This window comes from Chiloscyllium plagiosum, chromosome 30 (assembly GCF_004010195.1).
Source record: "Chiloscyllium plagiosum isolate BGI_BamShark_2017 chromosome 30, ASM401019v2, whole genome shotgun sequence".
NCBI classification, from domain to species: domain Eukaryota; kingdom Metazoa; phylum Chordata; class Chondrichthyes; order Orectolobiformes; family Hemiscylliidae; genus Chiloscyllium; species Chiloscyllium plagiosum.
Window position 1 is genome coordinate 34,147,078 of NC_057739.1, and position 23,127 is coordinate 34,170,204.

General features: G+C 40.5%; 2 protein-coding genes across 2 annotated transcripts in view; one reads left to right on the top strand and one right to left on the bottom strand.

Moving 5' to 3' along the window:
* LOC122564894 (torsin-1A-like) overlaps positions 1–20,282 on the top strand; it is a 37,717-nt gene extending 17,435 nt beyond the window's left edge. The window contains exons 4-5 of the mRNA XM_043720308.1: positions 13,847–13,974; positions 18,704–20,282. Of these exons, the coding sequence (XP_043576243.1) occupies positions 13,847–13,974; positions 18,704–18,948 (373 nt within the window). The 3' untranslated portion in view covers positions 18,949–20,282. The remainder of the gene's footprint in view (positions 1–13,846; positions 13,975–18,703) is intronic.
* A 949-nt stretch (positions 20,283–21,231) lies between these two features.
* LOC122564611 (tetratricopeptide repeat protein 16-like) overlaps positions 21,232–23,127 on the bottom strand; it is a 38,055-nt gene continuing 36,159 nt past the window's right edge. The window contains exons 12-13 of the mRNA XM_043719700.1: positions 22,816–22,948; positions 21,232–21,942 (exon numbers count right to left, since the gene is read on the bottom strand). Of these exons, the coding sequence (XP_043575635.1) occupies positions 21,778–21,942; positions 22,816–22,948 (298 nt within the window). The 3' untranslated portion in view covers positions 21,232–21,777. The remainder of the gene's footprint in view (positions 21,943–22,815; positions 22,949–23,127) is intronic.

Sequence of the window (23,127 nt, forward strand, 5' to 3'; positions counted from 1 at the left end):
TCATTAGTTTTCTCACTGTCATTCTCTACCTAGCTCTTATTTTCTCTCTCTCTCTCTCTCTCGCTCTCTCTGCCCCTCCACTCTCATTTCTATTCTCTCACTCTCTCCCTTTCCCTGATTCTCATTCTCTCTTGCGTTCTACTTTGCTCTCGCTCTCTCCTCCTCTCTTTCTTTTCCCCTCTCTCATTCTTGTTTTCTCATTCTCTCTATTCCTCACTCTCATTCTCTTGCTTGCTCTGTCATGCACTTTTTGAGGGACTTCAAAGAATTAAAGCAAGTATGAATTACACTGAAAAGCATTTGGAACTCCAGTATAAAATGTATGTTTTAAAAAGTCCTTTCAAAATTAAAGATGTGGGATGATCCTGATTGCTTAGGGCTGCAGGTTTTGAGGGCGGGGTTTTTTTTTTCTGTAATTGCCTTTAGCATTATGTTTAATTGTTCAGAATATCTGGTTCTGTCCTTGGGTTCCAGTCTCTTTATTACATTAGACCACACAACAGTAACAACAACTTGTATGTACAGAACAACTTTGATTATCCAAACATCAATTATCTGAATTTCGGATTATCCAATCAAGGTCTCGAGGTACCATAAAAACGCTATCCATTAATGTGAAGAATCAGTTATCCAAACTCTCAGTTATCCAAACAAAATACTCCCCACCCATCTTGTTTGGATAATCGAGGTTGTTCTGTAAATACTGCAGTGCCTTCAACTGAATAAACCAAAGTGCTACATAGAGAAGTATTATAAAACAAAATTTAGTATCAATCTCTGTCAAATTGCTTTACACCTTTAAAAGCAGCAATTGGGTTCATTGTGATATGTCCATGTAATAAGAGAATTGTTTTTATTCAAATATTATCTGTATTTCCACCTGTACATTTGTTTTCAATTAACAAATCTGTAGTAGATGTGGATTTTAAACTCTTGTTAATTACATAATGTCACCAGAATCTGATCTTGTATTAATATTATTAATCTGTGTATTATCTTATAAAGATTGTTGTCCATTTGTGTAAGTTGACTAGAGTAACAATTGTCTAGATTAATAGCAAATTGATTTTAAAATCTTGAGAAACACAGTAATGTTGCATAGAACAGAGAACATTACAGCACAGTACAGGCCTTTGGCTCTCTGTTGCACCGACCTGTGGAATTAACCCGATGCCCATCTAACCTACACGGTTCCATTATTATCCATATATTTATCCAATGCCCATTTAAATGCCCTTAATGTCAGCAAGTCTACTACAGTTGCAGGCAGGCCGTTCCACACCCCTACTACTCTGAGTAAAGAAAGTACCCCAATATCTGTCCTAAATCTATCACCCCTCAATTTAAAGCTATGTCCTCTCATGTTAGCCTTCACCATCTGAGGAAAAAGGCTCTCACTGTCCACCCTATATAACCCTCTGATTATCGTATGCATCTCAATTAAGTCACCTCTCACCCTTCTTCTCGCCAATGAAAACAATCTCAATTCCCTCAGCCTTTCCTTGTAAGACCTTCCTTCCATACAGGCAACATCCTTGTAAACCTCCTCTGAACCCTTTCCAAAGCTTCCACATCCTTCCTGTAATGTGGTGACCAGAACTGTACACAATACTCCAGATGTGGCCTTACCAGTGTCTTTTACAGCTGAAGCATGACCTTGTGGCTCTGAAACTGAATCCCCCTACCAATAAACGCAAATACACCGTATGCCTTCTTAACAACCCTATCAGCCTCGGTGGCAGGTTTCTGGGATTTATGCTCCTGGACACCGAGGTCTCTCTGATCATCTACACTGCCAAGAATTTTACCATTAGCCCAGTACTCTGTATTCCTGTTACTTCTTCCGAAGTGAACTACCTCACACTTTTCCGCATTAAACTCTATTTGCCACTTCTCAGCCCAGCTCTGCATCTTATCCATGTCCCTCTGTAACCCACAACATGCTTCGGCACTATCCACAACTCTGCCTACCTTAGTGTCATCTGCAAATTTACCAACCCATCCTTCTACATCCACATCCAGATCATTTATAAAAATGACAAACAGCAGTGGCCCCAAAACAGATCCTTGTGGCATACCACTGGTAACTGAGCTCCAGGATGAACATTTCCCATCAACCATCACCCTCTGTCTTCTTTCAGCTAGCCAATTTCTGATCCAAACCATGAAAACATCTTCAATCCCAAAACTCCGTATTTTGTGCAATAGCCTCCCATTTGGAACCTTATCACATGTCTTACTGAAGTTCATATACACCACATTAGCTGCTTTGCCTTCATCCACCTGTTTTTTCACCTTTGTGAAGAACTCTAAGGTTGGTTAGGCATGACCTACCCTTCACAAAACTGTGTTGACTATCTCTAATCAAATTATTCCTTTTCCAAATGATTATAAATCTTATTTCTTATAACCTTTCCAACACCTTACCCACGACCGAAGTAAGGCTCACTGGCCTATAATTGCCAGGGTTGTCTTGACTCCCCGTCTTAAACAAGGGAACATTTGCTATCCTCCAGTCTTCTGGCACTACTCCTATCAACAATGATGACATAAAGATCAACGCCAACGGCTCTGCAATCTCCTCCCTGGCTTCCCAGAGAATCCAAGGATAAATCACATCCAACCCAGGGATTTTATCTATTTTCAGATCTTCCAAAATTGCTAAAACTTCCTTTTTGTCAACCGCAATCCCACCTAATGTAGTACCCCGTATCTCCGTATTCTCATTAACATTGCCCTTTTCCAATGTGATAACTGACAAAAAGTATTCATTGAGCACTTCCCCTATGTCCTCAGATTCCACACACAGCTTCCCACTACTGTCTTTGATTGGCCCTAATCATCCTCTGATCATTTTTATATTCCTGATATACCTATAGAAGACCTTAGGGTTTTCTTGATCCTATCCGCCAACAACTTCTCCTCCTGGCTCATCTTAGCCCTCTCTATAGATCTTTTCTGGCTAACTTATAACTCTCAAGCGCCCTAACTGAGCCTTCACGCCTCATCCTCAAAAAAAAGCAGCCTCCTTCCTCTTGACAAGAGCTTCATCTTCTTTAGTAAACCATGGCTCCCCCTCTCACCAACTACCTCCCTGCCTGATAGTTATATACTTATCAAGCACCCGCAATAGCTGTTCCTTGAATAAGCTCTATATTTCAAGAGTGTGCATCTCCTGCAGTTTCTTCCCCATCCTATGCATCCTAAACTGTGCCTAATCGCATCATAATTGTCTTACCCCTATTTCCCCCATATTCCCCTTTCCCTGCGGTATATACCTATCCCTGCCCATTGCTATTGTAAACATAACCGAATCGTGGTCACTATTGCCAAAGTGTTCACATTTCTCCAAACCTAACATCATTCCCCAGTACCAAATCCAATATGGCATCGCCCCATGTTGGACTGTCTACATACTGTGTCAGAAAACTCTCCTGCACACAGAACAAAAACTGACCCATCTAAATTACTTGAACTATAGTATTCCAAAAGTCAATATTGGGGAAGACCCCATAACAACTACCGTTACTGTTGCTCCTATCGAAAATCATCTATCCTATCCTTTCCACTACATCCATGGAACAATTTGGAGGCCTATAGAAAATTCCCAACAGGGTGACGTGTCCTTTCCTGTGTCTAACCTCAGCCAAACTACCTCAGTGGATGAATCCTCAAACGTTATCTCAGCTGCTGCAAAATTACCGTTGATTAACAATACCAACCCCCCCCCCCTTTTTTATTTTACCATCTTCTCTGGTCTTGTTGAAACATCTAAATCCTGGAATCTGCAACCACCATTCCTGTCCCCCTTCTGGCCATGTCTCTGAAATGGTCACAACATCGAAATCCCAGGTACCAACCCATACTGCAAGTTCACCCATCTTATTCCGGATGCTCCTGGCATTGAAGAACACCCATTTCAAACCAACATCCTGATTGCCGGTGCCCTATCGTGGCCTTGTAAACCTATCCCTGACTTCACTACCCTCAACCTTCTGTACACTGGAACTACAATTCAGGTTCCCATCCCCCTGCAACATTAGTTTAACCCCCTCTCCACTGCAGAGCATTAGCAAATTCCCCCCCCCCCCCCCCCCCCCCAGGGTATTGGTACCCCACTGGTTCACGTGAAGGCCATCCTGTTTGTAGAGGTTCCATCTTCCCCAGAAAGAGTTCTAATCATCTAAGCATCCAAAACCCTCCCTTCTGCACCATCTCTGCACTCGATTCACTAGCACGTGGCACGGGCAACAAACCAGAGATAGCAAATCTGTTTGTTCTAGCTCTAAGCTTCCATCCTAACTCCATGAATTTTTGCCTTATGACATTGGGTAAACCCTCCTGCTTAATTTAAACCAGCAACACAAACAATTTATCCTGTGCAGTAATCTGTGAAAATTCGAGAGGCCAAGAACTATTTAAAGTAAAAATTAACAACTTTTATTTCTTAAAATATAACAGAGAATAATTAACTAATAACTATTTACAACTCCTTCCTCTAACCTATCTTTTACTTTCCCTCTACAATACTGGTCCAATAAAAATCCCAATTAAGATTTACAGAACAAAACTTCTTATCTCAAAACCAGGCAGCTTTTGGTTCTTCTCGGTATTCCTGTCTTCTTTTCTTCTTGGGAATTCTCCTTCACAGGTTACTGATTAATAAAGGTACCTTTTAAGAGAGCTATTTTTCAGGCAGTCTTTACATGCTGGTAGCTTGGCAGTTCTCCTCCCAACTCTTCAATTTTCCCTGGTCTTATATCCCTAAAGTATTGGATTGTGGCATTGGCTTTTAAGGTTGTCAATATACTGAACTTAAACTTGATTGGAGGTTGGTATTTTGGGGTATAATTTAAACTGATTGTTTGAAATCAAATTTGTTTTTGACTCCAGGCAACCAGCTAATTGAGTTGTTCTACCAAATGTTACTTTTTTTCCAGAACACTTGGTTCTGTCAGGTAGTTCTACAAGCTAATAACTTAAAGGTACAGTACACCCACATCTTCAAAACACCTCCCCCCTTAAGAAAAAATGAACCATTATAATGAAAAGATGGTTTCATTTTTTTCTTCTATTTGTTTTTAACACATTACCCTAACATATAGATAACTTGAATATAAGTTCACCTTAACTTCTTCCCATATACCTCTATAAATAACATTAAATAAGTACAAATCTCATCAAAACTTGCAGTTAAATCTGCGACACATCTGCAAATGCATTCTTATGACCTGCAAAATGTCCAATTTTTAAATTAAAAGATTGTAACATAAGACTCCAACAAAATAGTCTCATATTCTCGTCTTTAAAGCTTTCTAAGAATGTAAGTGGATTGTGATCCATATACGCCACCATCTCCAACATATTGTTTGTGACATACACATTAAAATGTTGTCAGGCCAGTACCAGACTAATAGTTTCTTTTCGATTATGGAGAATTTCCTCTGGTGGATATTGATCTTCTTCGAAAAGTAACTAAAGGGCAGTTCAATCTGTAGGAGTACAGCTCCAACTCCAATGTCACTAGCATCGATGGCGACTTTAAAAGGTTTTGAAAAGTTTGGTGTAGCTAGAACTGGTTTGGTGGTTAATATGACTTTCAAATGGTTGAATGCCTCCTGGTATGGTTTTGTCCACTGAAACTTTGTTGTTCTTCAACAAAATGGTTAGCTGTACCACCACACTGCTGAAGTTTGGAACAACACAGAATCCGCTGAGTCATAAGAATCGAAGTAGCTCTTTCTTCGAAGTTGGTCGTGGAAGTTCCTCGATGATCCCATGGAACGCAAAGACGAAGGCCAACCTTCCATGACCGACGTTATATCCCAAGAATATCATCTCTGCTTTTGCGAATTTAGTTTATTTAAGTTTATCACCAGTATCTGCCAACTGTACTATGTCATCATTCCAGGAATTACTAAAGATGGCTACATCGTCCAAATCGACTGCACAGTTTGTTAACGCAGCCACAACTCTGCTGATGAGTCTTTGGAATGGGGTGGGCGCGTTCTTCACTCCAAAGGGCATCACTTTAAACTGATATAGTCCATTTGGGGTTACAAATGCAGAATTTTCTTTTGCTGACTCTGATAAAGGTACCTGCCAGTAGCCACGCATTAAGTCCAACTTGGTGATGTATCTGGCATGTCCAACTTTCTTGATACAGTCCTCCAATCTAGGAATTGGATAGGAGTCCAATTTTGTAACAGCGTTAACCTTCCGATAATCCACGCAGATTAGTTGAGTCTCGTCCAGTTTGGGAACTAAGACGATCGGCGAGTTCCGCTCGCTGTGGCTTGGTTTGATGATGTCCTTGTTGAGCATGACCTCCACCTCCATCTGGACCTGTCTCGCTTTGAAAGGATTGAGCCGACAGGGGTGTTGTTTTATCAGAGCAGTATTCCCTACGTCTGCTTCATGTACAATAGCATTAGTCCTCCCCATCTGATTTTTACAATCATACTTATAATGCAGTAACAAATCTTTCAACTGCGTTCTATGCTCCTGAGACGGATAGCTTACTAATCTATCCCACTCCTCAATGACTTCTTCATTTTTAAATCTATTTTGAAGCATGTCAAAATCAACATCATCTGGATTCCATTCCTCACTCGGCGGGGCAGTAACTAACTCCTGTTTTTCCTGTTCTTTCTCCCTAGTATTATACCCGATACCTTTTTTTTCCTATCTGGCATCTTTACAAAATAGTTCGCCTGACAATTTTTTCTTAATTTGATAGGGACCACTAAACCTGGCTTTGAAGGGATCTCCTATCACTGGTTGCAATACTAGCACGTCATCCCCTCAGGAAAACATCCGAGTCTCAGAGCTTTTATCTGTCGCCTGCTTCATTCTATACTGTGCCCTCTTTTGATGCTGTTTAGCTAACTCACCTACACAATTTAGTCTCTCTTTCACCTCCAGTACATAATCTAAGGGTGAGACCTCCAACTTTGATCCTGTCAATTTTTCTTTAATTTCAAAGGGCCTCTCACTTCATGCCTGAATATTAACGCGAAGGGAGTGAACTGAGAGATTCATTTGGGGCATCTCTAATGTTTTGTTTATCCCAGCCGTTTGGCTAATCCTGTCAGTGTGCTCTCAACATGGTCTTCAAGGTCTGATGCCACCTTTCTGAAGCTCCCTGGAATTGAGGATGATACACACTGGATTTGAACTATCCATAACCACCTTAAACAGCCTAGCAGTAAAACTTGACCCTTGATCCAACTGAATTCTCTGGGTAGCCCATACCATGTGAAGAAAGCTACTAACTCCTCTACCACCTTTTTTACCTTGATACTCTGCAATGGAATTGCCTCCAGAAACCTGGTAGACACATCCATATGGTTAACAAGTACTGATTCCCATTTTAGTTCTCGGGAAGGAACATACACACTCAATTGTAACCCGCATGAAAGGTTCTTCAAATGCAGGAATTGGCAACAAAATGCTAGTTTTATTACAGCCTGTGGCTTACCTACCATTTGGCATGTATGGTATGTTCGGCAAAAGTTAACCACATCCTTGTGCATTGCAGGTCAATAAAAATGGTTTTGTACCTTAACCTGAGTCTTTCGTACGCCTAGGTGACCTCCTACAGGTAGTTCATGTGCAACCCATAACACCACCTGTCTGTATGCTACTGGCAACACAATCTGATGCACTTTGGCCCATTTCTCCGCTGCACTAACCTGCCATGGTCTCTATTTCCATCTTAGGATTCTATCTTTCAGAAAATAACCCACCAAAATATTCTCTGCCTTCTTTTCGGAGTATGCATCCACATACATATCTTTTATTGTCTTGTCTTTCTGTTTGAAAGTGTCTTAGTCTTTCTGGACTAAACAATTCTGTCTGACCCTCTACTTGTTCAGGTTTTTCCTACACCATTACGTCAAACAGAGTATCTGCTAACTGAACCTCAACTCCTTCATAGAACATAGAACAATACAGTGCAGAACAGGCCCTTCGGCCCTCGGTTTTGCGCCGACCTGTGAACTATTCTCAGCCCATCCCCCTACACTATCCCAAAGTCATCCATGTGCTTATCTAAGGATTGTTTAAATCTCCCTAATGTGGCTGAGTTGACTACCTTAGCAGGTAGGGCATTCCACGCTCTTCGAGGAGAAAGTGAGGTCTGCAGATGCTGGAGATCAAAGTTGAAACTTTATTGCTGGAACAGCACAGCAGGTCAGGCAGCATCCAGGGAACAGGAGATTCGACGTTTCGGGCACAGGCCCTTCTTCAGGAATGATTCCACGCTCTTACCACTCTCTACGTAAAGAACCTGCCTCTGACATCTGTCTTAAATCTATCACCCTTCAATTTGTAGTTATGCCCCCTTGTACACGCTGATGTCATCATCCTAGAAAAAAAGACTTTCACTGTCTAATCCTCTGATCATCTTGTGTATCTCTATCAAATCCCCCCTTAGCCGCCACCTTTCCAATGAGAACAGACCCAAGTGTCTCAGCCTTTCCTCATAAGACCTTCCCTCTAGACCAGGAAACATCCTGGTAAATCTCCTCTGCACCTTTACCAATGCTTCCACATCCTTCCTGTAATGGGGCGACCAGAACTGTACACAATATTTCAAGTGCGGCTGCACTAGCATTTTGTATAGTTGCAGCATGACATTGTGGTTCTGGATCTCAATCCTTCTACCAATGAAACCTAACACACCGTATGCCGCCTTAACAGCACAATCAACCTGGGTGGCAACTTTCAGAGATCTATGCACATGGACTCCAAAATCCCTCTGCACATCCACACTATCAAGAATTTTTCCATTGACCCAGTACTCTGCCTTCCTGTTATTCTTCCCAAAGTGCATCACCTCACATTTAGCTGCATTGAACTCCATTTGCCACCTCTCAGCCCAATTCTGCAGTTTATCCAAGTCCCCCTGCAACCTGTAACATTCTTCCAAACTGTCCACTACTCCACCGACTTTAGTTTCGTCTGCAAATTTACTAATCCATCCACCTGTGACTGCATCTAAGTAATTTATAAAAATGACAAACAGCAGTGGTCCCAAAACAGATCCTTGTGGCACACCACTAGTAACTGGACTCCAGACTGTATATTTTCCATCAACCACCACTTGCTGCCTTCTTTCAGAAAGCCAGTTTCTTATCCAAACTGCTAAATCACTTTCAATTCCATGCGTCTGTATTTTCTCCAACAGCCTACCATGTGGAACCTTACTGAAGTCAATGTATACCACGCCAACTGCCCTACCCTTATCTACATGCTTGGTCACCTTCTCAAAAAAACTCAATGAGGTTTGTGATACACGACCTGCCTTTGACGAAACCATGCTGTCTATCTGAAATCAAATTGTTGCTTGCTAAATGATTATAAATCTTATCTCATAATCCTTTCCAAAACCTTTCCTACAACAGAAGTAAGGCTCACTGGTCTATAATTACCTGGGCCATCTCTGCTGCCCTTCTTGAACAAGGGCACAACATTTGCAATTCTCCAGTCCTCAGGTACTAAACTAGTAGACAATGACGACTCAATTATCAAAGCCAAAGGCTCTGTTATCTCCTCCTAGCTTCCCAGAGAATCCTCGGATAAATCCGATCCAACCCCAGGGACTTACTCTCCTTCTAGAATTGATAACACCTGTGTGTAACTAACCTCAATCCTTTCTAGTCTAATATCTTTCTCCTTATTTTTTGCTTTGTGCTGTGACTTATGATAGTGGATCTAGTTACCAGTCTGGGAAAATACCAGGATATTTCTGTTTTAACTCCTCAGTTTCTTGGTCTTCCTTGAGCTTCTCCACAACAAGGGGTGTCACTCTCACCTTGGATCCTGCCAAATCATTCCCAAGAACAAACTGAATTCCTAGAACTGACTCCTTGTCAATTGTTCCCACTGTAACTTCCCCAGTCTTGAGTTGACACTCCAGCCTGATCTTACAGAGGGGAATGCTAAATTTCTGTCCATCTATCCCACAAATTACCACACTCTCAGGTAACAGATCAGAAAGAGTGCATATTCGCTCATCCCTTACTATTAGTGACTGGTTAGATCCTGTATCTCTCAAAATTATAACTTTGTATCCTTCTCCCCCATTCTTTCTGAGTAAACTTTACCCTCAGAGGTGAATTCTTTGTCGACGTCAAGTACTAACTCCATCCCCAGCCCTTGCTGAGGTTGTGCACTCTCCTGCAGTTCCTCGGCTCTGCTTGAGGTCTCCTTTACTACCTTCACTAATGCCACTGGCTTAGTTTCTTTAACCACATCTTTTCCCACAGCGCCTATCTTTAATGAGCAGCACTGTGACATTACATGTCCCACTTTACCACAGTGGAAACACTTGAGGCCTTTCACCACCTCTCCACCCTCTTGGGCTTCTTTTTTTATCCTGTGGTAAATTCTTAGCAGTGCTCTCTACTGTTGGTTTCGTAGTCCCCTTCTCCCAAGTTCTATCCCTCACAGGACAGAATTCTGGCTGGAGGCTTGTCTTATGCACCAACATGTACTCATCTGCTAATTCTGCTGCCCTTCTCACTTCCTGAACTTTCTGTTCCTCCACATGAATTCTTTCCGTCTCTGGAAGTGTGTTTTTAAGCTCCTCCAGCAAAATAATCTCTCAGAGCCTTTGGGCCCCCTACTGTACTCACTGTATACCCATGGTTGTGTCGCCAAATACCAGACGACTGCCATTTACAAGTTCGCTGACGACACTACCATAGACTGTCAAATCTCAGATGGCGACAAAACAGACTACAGACAGGAGGTGGAAGACCTGGAAAAAAGGTGTACTCAGAACAACCTAGCTCTCAATGCCGGCAAAACCAAGGAACTCATTACTGACTTTTGACGGGATGTTACTCAAGCCCCCCCTACACATTAACAGCACATAGACGGAATGGGTGGACATTGTCAAGCTCCTGGGAGTGGTCATCCACAACAAACTTTCTTAGACTCTTCATGTAGACACACTGGTTACAAAGGCCCAACAACATCTTTTCCTCAGGCAGCTGAGGAAATTTGGCATGACGGCGAATACCCTTGCCAACTTTTATAGGTATGCCATCGAGAGCATTCTGTCTGGATGTATCACTACCTGGTATGGCAACTGTACTATTCAACATCGGAGATAGTTACAGGGATTGATGAACTCGGCCCGGACAATCACAAAGGCCAACCTCCCATCTATAGAATCCATCTAACAGGCCCAGTGTCAAGGAAAGGCCGCCAGCATTCTCAAAGATCCATCCCACCCTGGCAATGTTTTTCTACAACCTCTACCATCAGGGAGAAGTTACAGAAGCCTGAACACACGCACTAGCCAGTTTGTAACAGTTTCTACCGTACTGTTGTTAGAATACTGAATGGACTTACAAACTCTTAACATTCACTTGTACCTGTGTTTTTGTTTTTGCTGCTGTTTACCTATTATTTACTTGTCTATGCTACTTAACTATATGATCTACCTGTATTGCTCACAAGACAAAGCTTTTCACTGTGCCTTGGCACACGTGACAATAAATTCAATTCAAGGTCTTATCTATTTTCAAAGCACATACCCATCGATCAAAATGACAATGTTTAATTCTTTTGAACTTGAAATAAGTCTGACCTGGTTCCTCCTTTGTGTTTCTGAGTCACTGTCTATATGCTTCTGATACTAATTCATAAATATTTAAAATAGCCTGTTTAACCTCTTCATAATCTCTTGATACCTCATCTTACAGTGCGTCAAATACCTCACAAGTTCTGCCTACCAGTTTAGTCTGAACTAGCATTACCCATAAATTCTCTGACCACTCCATCTGCCGAGCCAATTTTTCAAATTAAATAAAGAAGGCTTCAACATTTTTCTCATCAAACTTTGGCAGAGTTTTGACATATTTATATATCATTACCTTCTCTTAATCTCCATCCTGTTAACTTGACTTTGCTGACTAAGTTGCAACTTCTCAAGTTCAAATTCTGTCTCTGTTTCTCTCTCTTCTCTTCCTTTCTTCTCTCTCTCTTTGCTCAGCTAAGAACCTTCTGTCTGTCTTTTTCCTCTCTCTCCCTTTGTTTGTCTTCTAACTCTATTTTCCTGAAATGTAATTTAAGTTTTTTCTATCTCGACTGCACTTATCTATTTCTCTGACACACCTAAGTGTTTGAGTAATTCCCTTACAATTTCAGCTTTACTTTTGTCTTTTGTTAAACCCAAATCTAATTTCTTTGTTAATACTAAAACTATGGCCTTTTTCTTTTCTTCTAAGCTTTCTTGGCAAACCTGAGAATCATCTTCAAATCCCAGAACCTCTTTAGCAATTTTAAGAGCCATTTCTCTCACTTTTAATTTAATCAACCACAAGTCACCAAAATTAAACACACTGTCTCACATATTTTATTTAAAGATCTAGGACACTACCCTGCAAGTGTTTAAATTAGATTAGATTAAATTAGTTACAGTGTGGAAACAAGCCCTTCGGCCCAACAAGTCCACACCGCCCCGCCGAAGCGCAACCCACCCATACCCCTACATTTGCCTCTTACCTAACACTACAGGCAATTTAGCATGGACAATTCACCTGACTCTGCACATCTTTGGACTGTGGGAGGAAACCGGAGCACCCGGAGGAAACCCACGCAGACACTGGGAGAACGTGCAAACTCCACACAGTCAGTCGCCTGAGGCGGGAATTGAACCCAGGTCTCTGGCGCTGCGAGGCAGCAGTGCTAACCACTGTGCCACCGTGCTGCCCACAAATCTGCTGGGATTTTTTGTACCCCCAAATCTATTCAAATCTGTCTAAACCAGTTCAAGTCCCTGACGATCCCCCAAACTGTTATGACATGGGGTAAACCCTCCTGCTTAATTTAAACCAGCAACACAGAAAAAATGTATCCCGTGCAGTAATCTGTGAAAATTCGAGAGGCCAAGAACTGTTTTTTAAAGTAAAAATTAACAACTTTATTTCTTAAAATATAATAGAATAATTAACTAACAACTATTTACAACTCCTTCCTCTAACCTATCTTTTACTTTCTCCTCTACAATACTGGTCCAATAAAAATCCCGATTAAGATTTACAAAGCAAAACTTTTTATCTCAAAATCAGGCAGCTTTTGGTTCTTCTCTGTATTCCTGTCTTCTTTTCTTCTTAGGGATTCTGCTTCACAGGTTATTGATCGATAAAGGTACCTTTAAGAGAGCTACTTTTTGGGCAGTCTTTACTGGTGGTTGTATTCCTGTCTTCTTTTCTTCTTAGGGATTCTGCTTCACAGGTTATTGATCGATAAAGGTACCTTTAAGAGAGCTACTTTTTGGGCAGTCTTTACTGGTGGTTTGACAGTTCTCCTCCCAATTGTTCAACTTTCCCTGGTCTTATACCCCAAAGTATCAGATTGTGTCATTGGCTTTTAAGATTGTCAATATACTCAATTTAAACTTGATTGGAGGTTGGTATTTTGTTGTATAATTTAAACTGATTGGTCAAATTTGAATTCAAATTTGTTTTTGTCTCAAGGCAACCAGCTAATCGAGTTATTCGACCAAATGTTACTTTTTTTTTCAGAACGCTTAATTCTGTTAGGTAGTTCTACGAGCTATTAACTTTCTTAAAGGTATAGTGCACCCACATCTCCACAACAGGAAAGATCGTCAAACATTTGCCTGTTGAATCATAAAGAACCTCTCATGGCGGACATATAAATGTAGCATCTGAAGAAATTATAACTTGACAATTAACTAGCACCAATGAATAACAAACTGCTGACTGGCTTGACAGTAAATAGCTGATCATTGTGTGGTGTGTAGCTGTTGATGGCAAAGTTTACTCATTTCACTATCGTTATTTTCATGATTATGTCTCATAACCAGCAATGCTGGAGGTGAGCAGATAAACAACGTGGTGCTACACTTCTGGAAGATTCAAAAGGACAGGGAGGAAATTCAATTGGAAGACTTGGAGTCCAAAATATCCAAGGCAGTTTTCAATAATAGACTCAGTAAGTCATCACTATTTTTTTAAAGAAGGATTATTTTAATAAACGTCCGTATTGTCGATGTGTTGTCTTCATTCAGTAGTGTATGTCCTCATTGAACACAGTCATTATAGTTCTAGCTTTACCAATGTGTTCAGATACTGTACTTATAATATTCATATTGCACAACAAATGAAAAGTAAGGTTATTGGTGCAGTCATTATGCTTTGATAATATTCGTCTTATTTCTAGTTACAGAACATCATCTTTGTTTGTTTTCCCAGTCGGACCATTCCAGTTCTGAGACCCCTCTCTAAATTTCAGTGATGTCTAGTTGCACCATCATTCAAAACCATCTAATCTATCCAAAGAAAAGAAAAGATTTTGCGACCTTTGTGTTTTACAGAGCACTTGACTGTTTTCAGTGGAGAAATTTAAATGTCATGGTTTTCATTGTGCAGGGGCCCTTCATATTAGCTGTACAAAGAAGATCTAGGTCATTTTTAGGGAGAAACAAAGTTACATGTTATGTCTGAGAGCGTTTCTTTAATAAAATTGAGATGTGTTCATATTTATACAAACAATATGTTATAACAATGTGATAATTAGCATTTTGTGAAAGAAAATCTTTTATTTCCTAATAGTTTTCAAACTTGTGTTTAGGATCTGTAGGTTCAATATAGGTTCAAGTGAGAAATTCACACTGACAGCTCAATAGCTCTGTAGTACCTTGCGACACTGGCGTTGTGCCAGGATGTATAAATTACAGAACTGGTGCAAGAATGATGGGCTGCATGGCATCCTTCCTGCCCAGTAACAATTCTGTGATTATGTATATAGTCAAGAGGACACGGAGGATTTCATGTTATTAATGTTGAATGTGACCATGGAATCCAGAGGCTGTTGTACTTTGGCTTTTAATAAAACAATGAACCTCCTTCTGATTAGGGTGAAAAATTTGTACTTATTCCTTAACATCATTAAGAGATGAAGGCATACTCATTACCTTCATAAGCTTTTGGAATTGACGACTGGATGAACATTGCTCATATGATAAAATGTGATTAAGACAGTTACTTAAAAACAAACACAAATAGAAATTGTTGGAGAAACTCGGTAAGTCTGGCAACATCTGTGGACAGAAAGCAGAATTAATGTCTCAAGTTCAGTGTCCCTTCTTCAGGGAAAAAAAAGTAGGAACCCTGGTTCCTGAGGATTATTCAGAGCAGAGCAAAACACAAAAGTAAAGCAATAGTAAAACACTGGTCTGAATCCATTTGAAGTATTGTGTTCAATTCTGGGCTCTACACTTTACAAAGGATGTCAAAGACTGGGCAAGGTGTAGAAGAGATTCACTGGTAGATGAAGGAAAGCTGAGGTACTGCACGTTAGAGCAGGGAAGCTTAAGAGAAGTTTAGATGGAGGGGTGCTCAAAATCATGAGCAGTTTTGAGAGTGTAAAAAGGAGAAAATGCTTCCAGTGGTGGGAAGGTCAGTAACTCAAGAACTGATTTAAGTCATCTGCAAAAGGAGCAGCGATGACTTGACAATTTTTCTGTAGCCGTTTGTGGGAATTGGGAATACTTTACAAGCCAGCACAAAAAAAAAACGCATTCCAAAATTCAATTAGAAGGGAAAGAAAGTTTCAGGCTCTGAGGGTAGGCAGTAATATGGTCTAGGAGTAATCCCTAGAGCCAGGCTAACACCCTGGGCAATGCATTCCTACTCTACTCTGGTCAATGGTGAAACCTGAATTTGATTAATAAATCTGGAATTAAAAGCTGGTCTCATGGTGACCAGGAAATCACTGTTAGTTGTAAAGAAAGCAAAAATCCCGGTTTACTAAGTCCTATAGGGAAGGAAACTGCTGTACTTAGCTGATTATGTGATCACTGTTTCACATGACTCCAGATTGAGCAGCAATGTGGCAGACTGTAATGACAAAGCAAATCTCTCAGGACTTTGCCTGTGATGCCCACATCCCATGAAAGAATAAAACAAAAGGAGTAGAGTAGTGAGACTACTGAGCGAGCTTTATCAGGGAGCTGACAGTGGCCTCTTCCTGTACTGTGCTATTCCAGGCACTGCCAACACCTCATTGCCTTACTTGACATGCTCCTCATGGGAGTTACTGTTATCGCTGACCAACACGCTGTGACATTCATTTCAAGCCCCAAAAGTCTTACTCCTGGAAGCTTCTGGTTTGTTAGGTACAAACACATGGATTAGGAGCAGAGGAGACCATTCTGCCCTTCAGGCTGCTGTGTTATTCAATAAGATTATGGCAGATCTGATTATTTCAAATTCTACATTGCCCTTTAACCTTTCGCTCCTTCAGCATCACTGCCTTAAAGATATTCCATGATCTCACCTCCACCACCTTCTGAGGTAAAGTTCCGGGGTCTCATGACCCTCTGAGAGAAAAGAAATCCTCCCCATGTCTGTCTTGAAAGGGTATGCCCAATTTTAAAACAAATGTCCCTAGTTCTGGACTCATCATGTGTCAAGTCTGTTCAGCATCTTTTATACTTCACTGAAGTCACCCTTCACTCTTCTATACCTCAGTGACCCACTCTGTCCAACCTTTCCTCATATGACAACACACTCATTCCAAGTATTAGTCCAGTGCAGAAAAACTCAGCAGGTCTGGCAGCATCTCTGAAGAGAAAAACTGAACTAACTTTTCAAGTCCATTATGAGTTCTGCAGAATATTTTGGATTCAGCATTAACTGAGCTTCTCTCTCCAGAGATGCTGCCATAGAGTCAGAGTCATACAGCACGGAAGCAGACCCTTCGGCCCAACACGTCCATGTCGACCGAATTTCCCAAACTAAAGTTTGCCTGCATTTGGTCCATATTCCCTCCAAACCTTTCCTATTCCTGGACCTATCCAAATGTCTTTTAAATGTTGTAATTGTACCTGCATCTACCATTTCTTCTGGCAGTTCATTTCTCACATAAAGCACTCTTTGCATGAAAAGACCTGCTGAGTTTCTCCAGCATGTTCTCTATTTCAGATCACTGGCATCTGCAGTATTTTGCCTTTATTTCAGTGATCAATCTATAACCCTCCTCTGAACCGCCTCCAACGAATTTACGTCTTTCCTTAAATAAGGAGATCAAAGAAGCACACTGATTTCAAGATGTGGTCTCACCAATGCTCCGGAAACTGTAGCATAACACTCTATATGTTCAGCTTTTCTTGTATTAAAGGACAGCATTCTATTAGTTCTCTGAATTGCTTGCTGTATCTGCAAAACAAGGTTTTGTGACTCATGCACGAGTACACGCTATGAACCTGGGAATGCAACAGTTATTACCCATTTTGCTAATATTCAGCTTCTTTATTCTATCTGCCAAAGTAAGCAACTTTAGATTTTACTACGCCATACTCCATCTGCCAGATTTTTGCCCACTCACCATCTATATTTGTCAGCATCCTCCTTATGTCCTTTTCACACATACTTGCTTACCTATCTCTGTGCTGCCTGCGAGGTTAGCCACTAATGCCTTCACTGCCATCATCTCAGCTGTTGATATGAATTGTAAAATGTTGAGGTCTCAGCACAGACCACTGTGGGAACCTGCTCATCACATCTTGCCAATCAGAATCATTTGTGTGTACCCGATTTACTGCCAACCGACCAGTCTTCTATTGTATGTTACCCGCCATACCATGCACTTCTACTTTGCACAATAACCTTTTATATGGCAACTTAGCAAATTCCTTCTAGAAATCCATGTGCATCAGTCAGGTCCACTTATCCACAGTGCATGGTATTCCGTCAAATAGTTAACTGGTTAAACATAATTTTCTTTCCACTAAACCATGTTGACACTTTCCGGACCTGAATGGCACGGTGGCTCAGTGGTTAGCACTGCTGCCTCACAGTACCAGGGTCCCAGGTTCAATTTCAGCCTCGGCCGACTGTCTGTATGGAGTTTGCACATTCTCCCCGTGTCTGCGTGGGTTTCCTCTGGGTGCTCTGGTTTCCTCCCATAGATGTGCAGGTTAGGTGAATTGGCCATGCTAAATTGCCCATAGTGTTCAGGGGTATATAGGTTACCTGCATGAGTCACTGGTACATGTAAGGGTTGGTGCAGACTTGTTGGGCCGAAGGGCCTGTTTCTACACTGTAGGGATTAAAATTCTAAATCTTCCTCAGTGATCGTTTCCAACAGCTTCCAATGATAGTTGTCAAGCTAATTGGCTGTAGCTTCCTCTTTTCTGCATCCCTTCTTTCTTGAATAGAGGTGCTATATCTGCTACTTTCTAGAATCTCGTGAACTGTGGAAAATTAACACCAAGGCATCTACTACCTCATTAGCTTCATCTTTTAACACCCTAGGATAATGTCCACCCGGACTTGGACTTGTAAACTCTCAGCTCGAATATTTACTGAGTACCACTTCCCTGGTGATTATATTTTCATCAAGTTGCTCTTCTTTCACCACCGACTTACAACTATTACTGGGATGATTTCTTTTGTATCCTCTACAATGAAGACAGAAGTAAAATGTTTGTTAATTTCATCTGGCATTTCTTTACCTGCTAATAACTCCCTATGCTCACTCTCTAGAGGATCAACACTCCTTTTATTTACTTTTTTTTTCCTTTTTGGACACCTCTACTTGTGTACGAAGGCTGCTCTGTGTTCGTTTCGGGGAGAGATCTTAAATTGGCCTAATGAGTTTTTGTTAAGTGGTTATGTTTGCCCCCATTGTAATGTGTGTTCCTGTGCTTTATTTGTAGGTGGGTTCTGGAATTCCACGATCATAAATGAACAACTTGTCGATTATTTTGTACCATTTCTACCTCTGAAACTTAAGCATGTCAAGGAATGTGTGAGAAGTGAGATGGTCTCCAGAGACATAAAACCTTCAGATGAAATAGTTGCAGAAGTCGCCAAGTCCATGAACTTTATCCCAGAGAGTGAGAAATTGTTTTCTCAAACAGGCTGCAAGACTGTCTCTGCCAAATTGGACTTTTTCTTGTAACTCCAAGGGGATCTTGTTCAAATGTGTGTGAGAAAGTAGAATTGTATATCAGGGATTACCAATGTCTCCTGGGAGAGAATTGTGAAGATCTTACTATTGTTGCTAACTTATTTAATGTGATGATATACAATTAGCCTTCAGACTGATGTCCTGTTTTAGGGATAAACTATTAGGCCAGAAGAAGATGAAAAATCTTTTACTGGACTTTTTTTCTTTTTTAAGACAAAGTGTTTAACTTTTATTCAAATGAATCTGTTGTTGTCTCACTCGACAGAGCAGTCAGTAAAGAACTACCTTTTCTTTTAATAACCAAGTCAGGTTGAATGTTCGTTAAATTGTGAAGGGAACTGATGGTCTTTTGTGTTTTGACTTGAGGAAGCAGGTTATTTATTAAACACACAGTAAACGTTTCAAAGCTGGAGCTCACAATTGGCATTTCAAAACCTTCCAACTCTCAAATTTAAATTTGTCTTTACAGTAAATTGTTCTGTTTTAAATAGCACTGAAATATATTGTATTGTCTGCTTACTGATTTCCAAAAAAACTCTTCCAGATAGTTTAATGTTTAAAACTGTATTTCAAAGGAGAAACCAGCAAACTTCATTACTTAACAGTATTTCCTGCAATTTTTAAATATTAAATAAACTATTTGCAAATTGTGAACATGCTGAATGTCTAAGTGATAATATCTGTTTTTTATTACAAAAGATTATGGAATACATTTGTATAGTTCCTCACCTCTTCTTGTTCTTGCAACAAGAATCTGGATTGGCACCTTTGGAATCACCAGTTAATAGATATGAGGGGGATGAAATATGATAACAGCATAAATTGACTTGCTTCTACGTGTTGGTGTAGTTAGAAATGCTCTACAGCTTTGACAATATTCTGGATTGGAGAGAGAAGAAGGACTGAGAATAAGTATAAACTAAAAGAAAGGAAAATGAGCTGGTGGTTTATGGGAGTTGGAATTTTATTTTACCTAGAGGAATATGGTGAAATCTATTGAGCCTAGAACCAAACAAGATTATTTCTCTAAACTTACTTGCCCAATGTCAAGTAGGCTCAAGCAATAATACCGAGGTCATAACCTTTGAGGTTCGGCTTGGTTTTGATGACTAGCTCCTTGTGATAATGGTGGAGCCTCTTTCCTTGGCTGGCTCATGTTGGTAAATCATTAACCTATATTGACTGATGACTGGATCCTCCCCCTCCCACAATGAATGCAATAAACAGTCTTTTGAGTGATTGCACAGTGCAGTGTCAGTCCCTTTCACTATACAGTCCACTACTTACCACAACCTTTTTCTTTTGCACATTCCCCCACTCATATGGTTTCCTCTACCATAATGCCATGGTTAGTTAGCTGATCCACCCTGTAGCCATCACTCTCATCCAACCATCTTGAAAGAAGCTCAAAGCTGTTGGGCAATTGCAAAGACTGAGGTTCTTGCACTTCTGTCCCTCAGGTCCTTCTACTAGCCTAAGCTGCTGCCACACTTCCTTGTTTCTTACCAATAATCGAATCAGAGGAATATATTATCCTAAAGTGTCTCTGTATCCTGGAACAAAATGTCCTCACAACTTTACCCTTTCCTGATGTATTGCAGTGTTTGTAGCGCTGCCACCTGTTCGATCACATTAAGTCAAAGCTTCTCAAGCCACAAACACTTAATAGCGACATGTTAGACAGCCATGACACATCTATCCTACATCGTTATTCAATTATTTATATTCCTTTTTGACTTATTTTATCAACTTTATCACCGTTCCTATACTCTAGAGTCAGTCTCTTGCTGTGTAGTTCCTTTATTCACCCAATTCCCAGCCCTCGGTTCAAAGTTGCATTCAGTGCTAAGTTGCATTGAGATGTCTCGGTTTATAGGTTTTGAGTTAACTCGGTCCGTGGTGCAGAAATAAATCAGTTTCAGCTGGTTTCCTTCGAAAACCAATTTCAGTTCCTCTCAAGTAGAGAGCTTGTAAATCCTGCTTAAAACCTTAATTTGAATTTGAATTTAAATGATAGATTACAGTTAAATGTTGACTGTGAAATTCAAACAAGACCTTTTCAGAAACAACTAAGATTTCCCTTATTCCCCCAACTTCTAGCTTTCTGCTCAAAGTCACACTCCCTTAGCAAATCCCCACATCAATGGCGACTTTTGGGGGAAAAATGATTTCATCTCTCAAAGTATGAAGATGGTTTTGTTTGGATATATCCCAACAGTACATTCACAGCACAGATCATACAATGTATGTTAGAAGCCTAACAGAGCTTTCATCCCTCTTCAATTAGCAGAGAAAGATTTGTCATGAACAACATCCTACATTATGTTTGTGCATTTTGTTACATTGGGTTTTGTATTTTGTTTCGATAAAATGGGCAGTGGGCTGGAAAGATTTCTTTAGACCTTTAAATTATAAATAAGACAGTTTTGAAAGTCAAATAATTTGTGCTTTTAATAATAGCAAAAAAAAAGTGGGGATACACATCTCACATTCCACATCAGTCTGGCAGTGGAGATGCATTTAAACTGCTCTCGTTTCCATGCAGTTATATGTGCGGATAAGTTGCTTTTTGACTGCGTTTACAAATGCTGGTAGATACAAACCATTCAATTCTACTGGTGCTTTTTTTTGTTATAAAAATCAAATATAAAGCATTTCATGCCAATTCTAATTCTGTGCACAATGTATAGTGCTGTACAATCATGTCTGATATTTAAATATCTATTTAACTGTAGTGTATTTGCAAACATTAGTGTTGTAATTTTATTAAATGAATTAATTGAATTGACTGAAGAAGCATTGAAGGGTTACTTGAATTGCTCAGTTGGTGTCTGTAGAGCTCTTCCACTTGCACAGCTTGTTGGGTGATGCAGCTTCTGAACTTTGGTTGGGGTTAGCTAGCGGTTTTAAAATCATACTAATGTTTGGTCTGTCAATCAGCAGGGGTTTCCTATAATGAAGAGAGTCTCTGATCTCTTGAGTGAGCTGCATCAACAGAGAAAAAATGTATCATCTGTTAGGCATAGTTATAGACCACAGGTTATGCATGTTAAACAAGCTGTACTACTTGGCACCATTCTCAACCCACTTCCCATTCACTGAAAAGGAGAGGTAAAGTAGCCCCTTTTTCCAGGGATCAGCTAACACCGAATGGCCTATTATGCCAGTGGGATGTCATTGTATCCAATATTGGTTTCAGTGGACGTGCTCTTGGAAACTCACTTGGGTGGGAAGGGAAGAGTGGGGAGCAAGCCCAGTGTGAAGCAGGCCCTATCCAAATTTTGTGTCGGTTAGCACTGATGGAGGGGTCGATGTAGCCAAAAGCTCATTCTGTTCTGACATCCCTACACATTGCAGAGGGCATTCACATTCTCCCTTCTATCCACACTGTAATCCTACATCTCCTGAACCATTCTGAGAGTCCGTTAGCTCAGTTGGCTGGCTAGCTAGTTGATTTGTAATGCAGTGACACCAATAGTGTCGGTTCATTTCCCACACCAGCTAAGGTTATTATCAAACTCTCCCCTCGCCTGAGGTGTGGTGATCATCAGATTAAACTCACCACCAGTTGTCTCTCTGTCTCTGATGACAGAGCAGCCCTATGGTTTTCTGCGACAATGGCAACTTTACCTTTATTGCAGGATACCTCTTAACTATCCTCTCCAAAGACTTCACGCTGCTTCTAAAGAGCAGTGCTCAGACTTGGCCACAATATGACAGCTGTTGTACACTTAAATTGTTTCTTCTCCAAAGGCCAAGGAAGGGAGTCCAAACTATCAAATGGGTGGGGTTTATGACAATTTTTAGCTATTACTTAATGAAGCCTTCTCAGAGACTGACCGTTCAAATTGCACTCACCATTTTCTTTCTCTCAACAATTTCTTTATACAGATCTGCTTCTTTTATACAAGGCACAAAATTACTTTCTGCCTTCTGTACATCTTTCTCTCTGTCTACATTCTCACAGGCTTGATTTGTTGTGAGGGTCCTTCTGCAATATTAACAAAGCAGCAAAACTCAAATTAATTTACTTGCACATCCCTGAGTTAAGAAAAGAGTTCAACATGATTTTAACAATACCCTGTCAGAACTTGCTTCATTCCAATCTTTTGCTGGTTAGACCGTAAGACTAAAAGGAAAGGAATAGGCCATTTGACCCCTTGAGTCTTC